General features: G+C 43.0%; 1 protein-coding gene across 1 annotated transcript; it reads right to left on the reverse strand.

The window, feature by feature from the left end:
• Positions 1 to 7349: 7349 nt before the first annotated feature.
• On the reverse strand, positions 7350 to 9407 carry LOC101989931 (olfactory receptor 10V1-like). The gene has a single exon (XM_005369674.2). It carries the CDS (start codon positions 8747 to 8749, stop codon positions 7802 to 7804), a length of 948 nt encoding a protein of 315 aa, XP_005369731.1. The 5' UTR covers positions 8750 to 9407; the 3' UTR covers positions 7350 to 7801.
• Between the last annotated feature and the right edge of the window lie 52 nt (positions 9408 to 9459).

Genomic DNA, 9459 nt, shown 5'->3' on the forward strand with positions numbered 1-9459 from the left:
AGTCCAGTACTGTGACATCTTCCTGTCACTGCACAGAGGAGACAGGCAGATTCTTGAGGTCCACTGGCCAGCCAGACTTACCTGCTTGGTAAGTGAAAGAGCCTGTCTCAGAAAACAGCAAGGACAGCTCCCGAGGAAGGACAATCGAGGTTGTCTTCCAACCTGCCTACCTCTGTACGCTCACACACCATTTTATCATTGCTGTCTGGATTTGTCAAGCATGATTTGCAGCACAGTGTGTTTCTTTATACATCACTCTGCCTTTTTCCCCTTAAACAGGATCTCACGTACCTCAAGATGATCTCAAACATCCTGTGCAACCAAGCATGAGCTTGAATTTCTGCTCCTTCTGCACCCAATCCCCAGTGCTAGGATTACAGATACATGCTACCAATCCCTGTTTATGCCAGGCTGGGGATCAAACCCAGGACCTCAGGCATACTGGGCAAGCATCCTACCAACTCAACTACATCCCCAGAACAAGAAAGCCAATCTGCCCTTCACATAATAGTTTTTCAGTGATGAGGCCATTTTTATAAACTAACAGAACAATTGTTGGACACACAGAAAAGAGGCCTTAACTAGAAATGTGACTCTATTCACTGGGCATATTAACTGCAGTTAAACACAGGCCCCACACCGAGCAGTATACAGGCAACATAAAACACACCCAGCGGTATTCTTGTAGACTTTGTGTCTCATATGGCTTTGTTTGGACATTTTGTCTTACTGATCGTTTGCCTGTATATTACGATTTCTGGTTTTGTGTTTTTATGGTGTGTGTGTGTTTCTTATATTTTTTTCTTTTTTTTCTTTCTTAAAATCCTGGTTTGTTTGTTGTTTGTCTGGTTGTTTTCTAAAGGGAGAAAAAAAAATGACCTGGAGTTGGGTAGGTGGGGAGGGTGGAAGAATCGGGAGAAGTTGGGGGAGATGAAATTGTCATCAAAACATATTATATGAAAAAATTTTCGGTTAAAAAATGTGACTCCCCCTTACCACCTAGCAGGCAGGAAAGCTGGTCCTGGGGTCACAAGCCCGGGAAAGCTGGTCTTGCTCCTCGCTGGCTGCAACACTAGAGACAGGGGACCTTGCACCTCGCCTGGGCAGCACAATAGAGCTGATTCTATCGGGGTGGGCACAGGTGATCTGGCCCCACGAACATGCATGGGAAATCTGGCCCCACTGCTCATCTGCAGTACGGTGGAGTGGGCAAGGGAGAGATGCCCTGCATCCCTGCCCCTCACTGCCCGTGGCTGTGGGAGAGCTGGCTCTGAGGTCCTGAGAGTGGGAGAGCTGTTGCAGCACTCTGGGGTGGAGAGCAGGCCCTAGGCTCTGCTTAGGCAAGGCAGTAGAGCTTACCCAGTTGGGAAGGGCACAGGTGACCTGGCCCTGAGGGAGTGAGAGCAGGAGACCTAGTCGGAGCCCCCATTCCACCTGCATGAGCGGAGGCGGTGTGAGTGAGCAAGATGCCCTTGCCCCGCTCTCCCCCACCCTCCCCGTGCCGTCTATGGTAGACAGTAGGCGGGGGAGCTGGCCCTGCAGTTACCAACTGCAACACTCAGGAGAATGGGCCCCGTACCTCACCTGGGCAAAACAGGAGAGCTGGCTCTGGTGCTGTGAGTGCAGATGAGCTGGTCCCGAAGCGTGAGTGCAGGAAAACTGGCCCCTAGGCCTTGGGGCCAGCCGCAGAGGGGGAACTAGCGAGGGCAGTGCTGAAGAGCTCACCCTGGTGGTGACGATAAGGAAAAGGTGCCGGGCTAACCAGCCCAGCTACACCAGAACCAGGGCTGTGAGTTAGCCCACCCCAACATCCACCTCATCCATGAACTGCTGGAGCATGCAAGGGGCCAGATCTGCAGATCCAATGCTTCAGGATCTCCAGTGACACAAAGCAGCAACGGGATATCCCAGAGCAGTCCCAGTGCGGGCCCGGTGTTAAGGGGGTAGCAGAGCCAGGGGTATCGAACCAGAGCAAAGAACACTCGCAAGTGAAGACGCATGAGCTAAAGGGTAAACGGTATGACTCACCACTGTGTCAGACTGCGGCTTTCACACCAAGACTTCATTTTTTTTTTCTTTGTTTGTTTGTTTGGTTTTGGTTTTGGTTTGGGGTTTTTGGTTTTCTTTTAAACTTTATTTTATTTTGAGGGGAGGTGAAAAAGGCAAGAGGGCAGAGGTGAAGGGTCAGGGAGATGAATGGGATTAGGACACGTGATGTGAAATCCACAAAAAATCAACTAAAAAATTTTTTAAAAAGTGACTCTGCCACAAAATGTCTGTCACCTGAAATCACAATTTATTTTATCTATCCATCGAATAAGGAGAGTGACCGAGACTAGTGATTTTCAAACTTTACAAAGTCAAAATATCATGTTCATTATTGTTATTTGTGGGTTTCTTGTTTCAAAAGATCCCATATCCCTACACAATATATTTGCTAGAGGGCCAACAAGATGACACATCATGCTAAAGCCCTTTCTCCCAAGCCTGATGACGGGAATTTAGTCTCTGGAGTCCATACGGTGGAAGGGAAAGAGTACCCCCAAAGTTGTCTTCCGACCCTTCACACTCTAACAAAGGCCTGAATACACCACACACACTAATCCATTTTTAATATATATATTTGCTAGATAATAAAAAATCAGTGTCAGGATTTTGATTCTCTTGTGCTTACTGAGCTGAGGACAGCAGTTTTTTTGCTGGTCTTGGCTGGAGGTGTCGCTCTGTTCCTTGCTCACAACAGGAAGGTGATTTCTATCATAAGAAGGAGAGGGTGAGAAGGGAGGAAAAGACCAAACTTGAGGCAGTTTTAAATTGCGCCTCTTGACAATTCCATCGCCCTTGCATATTCTATTCCTAGACCTGAGGGAATCTATTCAACACTAAGTGCATTAAAAAGAATAGAGCAATCTCAAGCTAGCTACTTAGCAGCACACCTGAAAACTCTAGAACATACCCCAAAAGGAGCAGATGAACTCCTTTCATTCATCTGCTCCTTTTGGGGAATTCATTAATCAATATGAAATAATCAAAGTCAGAACTGAAATCAATACAACAAACAAAATACCAAGCAAAAGATACAGAGAATCAATGAAATCAAGCTCTGGTTCTTTGAGAAAAATCAATAAAATTGACAAAGTTTTATCCAAATTAAATAAAAGGCAGAAAGTAAATGTTCAAATTTAAAAAAAATTGAAATGAAAGGAGGGACATAACAGCTGTCGTGAGAAAATCTAGAGAATCATAGGACATACTTTAACTTTCCTAACTAAACTGGAAAATCTAAAAGAAATGGATAATTTTCTTTATAGGTACCATGTATCAATCTTAAATCATGATCAGATTAGTGATTTAACCAGATCTATAAGCTCTAATGAGGGCCTAGAGAGATGGCTCAGTGGTTAAGAGCACTGTCTGCTCTTCCGGAGGTCCTGAGTTCAATTCCCAGCAACCACATGGTGGCTCCAAACCATCTGTAATGAGGTCTGGCGCCCTCCTCTGGCGTATGGGTATACATGGAGGCAGAAAGTTGTATAAATAAATAAATAAATAAATAAATAAATACCCTAATGAAACAGAAGCATTAAATAAAAGTCTCCAATCCAAAAACCAATCCAGGGTCAGATGGTTTGAGTGCAGAATTCTAACAGACTTTCAAAGAAGAATTAATGCCAATACCCCTCAAATTATTCCACAAAACAGAAACAGAAGAAACACTGACCAATTTGTTTTATGAGGCCACAGTTATCCATAAAAATATAAAAAAGAGAATTACAGGCCAATTCCCCTTATGAGCACAGATGCAAAATTTCTCAGTAAAATACTTACAAACTGAACCCAAGAACACATCAAAAAATCATCCCCCATAATTAATTAGGCCTCATTTCAGAGATGCAGGGATGATTCAATATACAAAAATCAATAAATGCAATCGACCATATAAACAGACTGAAAGGTAAAACCCACATTGGATTCAGAAAAGGCCTTTGACAAAATCCAACATCCCTTCTTGATAAAAGTCTTGGAGAGATCAGGGATACAACGGACCTAAGTAAACATAATAAAAGCAGTATCCAACATCAAATTCCATTAATGTCAGGAACAAGACAAGGCTGTCCACTCACTCCATATCTCTTCAGTATGATACTTGAAATCCTAGCTAGAGCAGTAAGACATCTGATGGAGATCAAGGGGATAGAAATTGCAAAGGAAGAAATCAAAAGTATCTTTATTTGCAGATGATATGATAGCATACATAAGTGACCCTAAAAATTGTACAGAAAAACACTCCTACAACTGATAAACACTTTCAGCAAAGTAGCTGGATACAAAATTAACTCACAAAAATCAGTAGCCTTTCTGATGCAAATGACAAATGGACTGAGGAAGCAATCAAGGCAACAACACCTTACACAACAGTCTCGATAAATATAAACTATCTCGGAGTAACTCTAACCAAGCAAATGCAAGATCTGTATGATAAAACTTTAAGACAGTGATTCTCAGCCTTCCTAATGCTGAGACTCTTTAATACAGTTCCTCATGTTGTGGTGACCCCTAACCATAAAATTGTTTTAATTGGTACTACAACTGTAATTTTGCGCTACTGTTATGGATAATAATATAACTATCTGTGTTTTCCAGAATGGCCCCTGTAAAAGGGTTGTTTGACCCCCCCAAAGGGTCATGACCCACACTATAAAACATTGAAGAAGATATCAGAAGATGGAAAGATCTTCAATGCTCATGGATTAGTAGAGTTAATACAGAAAAAAATGTCCATCCTACCAGAAGCAACCTACAGATTCAACACAATCCCTATCAAAATTCCAACTTCACAGATCTTGAAAGGATAATTTTTAGCTTCATTAAGGAACACACAGACACAGACACACACACACACACACACACACACACACACACGAATCACAAAACCAATCATGAATAATAAAAGAACTGCTGGAGGAATCACCACCCCCAACCTCAAGCTCAAAAGGCAGAGACTGGGGCTGTGCACAGGGCTTGCATAGGTCTGCATGCAACCATCTGGGCGATGGTTGAAAAGAAAGAAGCAAAGCAGATTATATAATAGTAGACATATGGACTGAGTATTGATCCCTGATTTCTTTCTCAGTCTTAGTAATACATGTCATGTAGTTTTCCAGATAAGGAAAAAAAAAAAGCCTAAGGAGGAGATTTCCAATTCTTGAGTCCTTCCAGTTTTCTATTTCAAAACCACTTTCAAATGAAAGTTTAATTTTCTCCAAAGGAGTGTCACTGGGGAAACAAGCTACTCTTGAGGGTTGGTTGCATGGACAGCAGTAGCTCTCTCTCTCTCTCTCTCTCTCTCTCTCTCTCTCTCTCTCTCTCTCTCTCTCTCTCTCTCTCTCTCTCTCTCTCTCCTTCTCTCCCTCTCTTAATTTTATCTTATTTTTATTATATTTTTTCTTCTTTTTTACCCAACAGGCCCTTTGCAAATAGACCGTGGCTTCCAGTTTAGTGTATTTATGTGATTTCTGAGTGTGCAAAAGAGGTTTTGAGGTTTCAAAAGCACAGAGCCAGGCCCAGTATCTGTCTCTCTGCCTGCTACCTATGGATCACAACATAAAGCTCTCAGCTACTGCACCAGTGCCCTGCCTGTCTGCTTGCTGCCATGATGATGGACTAACACTCTGAAACTGTAAGCAAGCCCCCAGTTAAATGCTTTCTTTTATACGAGTTAACTTGGTCATGGTGTCCCTTCACAGTAATAGAACAACAACTGAGACACATGATGTCCTGCACACATGAAAACACCCATTTATACACACACACACACAAAGCACATGTATATACACATGCAAAAATAAAAAGGAGGTTGCATTCTTCATATATATCATAACTACACATTGGCATTTGCAGGCTGTAAACAACCCTGTGGTAAGCAGGTTTGACTTAGATCATTATAGCACTTTTCACAATTGTCTGATCATACAACATTTATTCTGCCTAAACAGCCTAATGTCCAGAAGATTAATGTGCTACAGACAGCATGTATCTAGTAGCATATTGCAGTAGGATTTGAAGCCAAAAGTTGTAGTGACTGAACCAAAGATACTTTTTATTTATTTATTTATTTATTTATTTATCTTGAAATAGGGTCTCAAGTAGCCCAGACTGACCTTGTATGTCCTATGTAGCTAAGGATGACCTTTAACTCTTGATTCTGTTGCCTCTGCCTTGCTAATGCTGAAATTATAGGCATATTAGGCATATACCACTATGACTAGCTTCTTTTTTTGTTGTTCTCATCTTTCTAAGAAAGAATACAAATTTTCAGTTCTATAAGATGTGAATCTTAGTCATGATTTTACTTTTGTGCCCTGTGGAACTCTTTCAAAGAACTGGAGTTTTGCCATACATAATGTGGGATTCCTCTCTGTATGCTGTGAATACCATTGGTTAATAAAGAAACTGTCTTGGGCCTGCGCAGAGAATACAGGTACAGGGGGAACTAAACTGAATGCTGGGAGAAAGAAGGGCAGAGTGAGAGAGACACCATGTAGCCCTGCCGGAACTTTAGCCAGTAAGCCACAGCCACGTGGCAATACACAGATTAATAGAAATGGGTTAATATGTAAGAATTAGCCAATAAGAAGCTATAGCTAATGGGCCAAGCAGTGATTTAATTAATACAGTTTCTATGTGATTATTTTGGGGTAAAGCAGCCGGGAACCAACAAGCGGCTCTCTCCTCCTACAAATACATCTCTCATAGTTTTCTAGACCAGGAAGCTAAGGCCTGAGGAGATTTCCAATTCTTATTTCCTTACAGTTCTCTGCTGAAGAAACGTGCTTCCTACTCAAACACCAACTCCACATCATACCCACCAGTACACCCATTCCCTCTACCAACCCTACTCTAGGGCAGCATAATAAAACATACGAGCAGCCTTAAGTGGACTCATTAGGCAGTATTTGCATATACCTGTGTCAATGGTTCTCAACCTTCCTAATGCTGTGATGCTTTAATACAGTTCCTTATGCTGTGGTGACCCCAACCATGAAATTATTTTTGTTGCTACTTCATAACTGTAATTTTGTCATTGTTATGAACCATAATGTAAATCTGTGTTTTCCAATGGTCTTAGACAAGCCATGTGAAAGAGATGTTAAGCTCCCAAAGGGTGACAACACACAGGTTGAGAAACACTGACCTTTGTGTATGTATGTAACAGTATTTAAAGAATAGTTCATGAATTTGAGAGCGTATGGGAGGAGTTGGAGTGGAGAAAGAGAGACATATGAAAATGATGTAAGCACAGTACTCATGTATGAAATACTTTTTAAAAGAGGAAGTCAATATTTATACAATGGAAATAAAAGAGGTCAGAGCAGAATGCTCCAGGCCTAATGCTTGTCTTGCTGCTAGTTTTTGTCTTTCCTATGTTCAGCGTTGAGGACTGCCATCAACCAAAGACCTGTATCTGGAGAAAAATCCAAGGTGAACAGACATTACATAAGATGTCGGGGAAAGGACAACTATGCTCACTGCTTGCTATGTTTCAGTTTTAAAAGTGACAGTTCTTTTCACTAATATCTGCTAATCTTCAGAGCCCTCAACATTGGATTCTGCAGGTATTCTTCATTCCTGTGTTGGAGAATGACTAACCCAAAGCTGAGAAAAGAAACATGACTGTGGAATGGTCACATGACTGGGAAATCTAACTGTATCAAACTAGCTGGCAAAGCCACCCCCTCATCTTATCAACAGGCGACTCAGCATCTCTACTACCAGCCTTGGAGATGATCACTCAGAGTCCTCATTGTTTGTCAAGCAGGAGGAACCTCATGACTGCCTTCTTCAAAGCATCCTTGAGTTCTCTGTTCCTCATGCTGTAGATCAAAGGATTCAGCACAGGGGTGATGAATGTGTAAACCACAGATACTACCTGGCCCCGCTCAGGAGAGTAACTGGAGCTGGGACACAAGTAGATGAGACTTGTACATCCGTACTGCAGGAGGACCACAGTCAGGTGGGAGGAACAGGTAGAGAAGGCTTTGCGCCTCCCCTCAGCGGAACGGATCTTCAGGATGGCATCTACAATGAAGACATAGGACAGAGTGATGAGGAGGAAAGGGATGGTCAGGACGATGACACTGACCACAAACAGGGTGGCCTCGTGGACATGGGTGTCTGCACAGGCCAGTCTCATGACAGGGAGGACATCACAGTAGAACAGGCTGATTTCCTTACTGCTGCAGAAAGGCAGCCGGAAGATGAGCACGGTCAACTGCATGGCCAAGATGAACCCCAGCAACAGGGACCCCAGGGCCAGCTGGACACACAGGTGCCAGCTCATGATGAGGGTGTAGCGCAGAGGGTGACAGATGGCCACAAACCGGTCATAGGCCATGACAGCCAGCAGGATGCAGTCAGCACTGCCCAGGAAGATGAAGAAGAACATCTGGGCACCACAGCCTGCCAGGGAGACCACAGTTCTCTCTGCAGACAGGACGCTGGCCAGAGTCAGCGGAGCTATGGTAGAAGAATAGAAGATCTCCAGGCTAGCCAGGTTCGCCAGGAAGAAGTACATAGGGGTGTGGAGACACCGATTGGTCCAGGTGGTGAGGACGATGGACATGTTTCCTCCGATGCTGACCAGGTACATCATGAGGAAGACCACAAAGATCAGCATCTGCACCTCGGGGAGTCTGGAGAAGGGGCGGAAGTGGAAGAGGACCATCCCAGTCTGATTTCCTTCTTCCATGTATTTAGTGCATTGGGACTGCTACCCCTGAGGACAGACAGATATTAGGACCTGATGCTCCTACTGGGCAATATGCTAGACTACCACCCTCACCAACCCTTGTTACCTCAAATCCAACTATTTTTTTTCCCTGAGTCTACACTCAGCAGCTCACTTCCATGACTGTTCTAATCAAAGAGTAACAGTTGACTACTTAAAGCTTTTGTTGGAATAGGGCATTAACTACATTCTCACTTTATAACTGTACCTCTGTCTATCCTGTCCTTCTCCCAAAAATCTAAATCTAAGCTGATTATACAATAACTCTCCACTGTCCTCTACAGTTCTCTGCTTTCATTCTGTCTCTGTGAATTTGCCTCCAGTTACCTCAATACACACAAAATTATTCAATTTATTAAACATAATCTTTCAAGGGACAATCATGTCAAAATACATATTTTAAAATGTTTGAGCTGAAATACCTTTTAAGGGCAGTTCATGCTGCTCCCCCGTGAACTTTGAAATGAAAATCACAGTACCAGGTGAGGGATACCTCCCGATGAGTTGTTAGTTATGTAGGCTCCCAAGGCTCTCAAAACAATGCAGGTTCTTGTTTTAACTAATTGGTAGAGGTAAGACACTATTGATAAAGACACACCACAATCTTTGGTTATAAGACACAGAGACACTGTTGCTAAGACACAAAGGCAACCCACTGACTGGGAGAAGAT

This window comes from Microtus ochrogaster, unplaced genomic scaffold (genome assembly GCF_000317375.1).
Source record: "Microtus ochrogaster isolate Prairie Vole_2 unplaced genomic scaffold, MicOch1.0 UNK56, whole genome shotgun sequence".
Lineage (NCBI taxonomy): Eukaryota > Metazoa > Chordata > Mammalia > Rodentia > Cricetidae > Microtus > Microtus ochrogaster.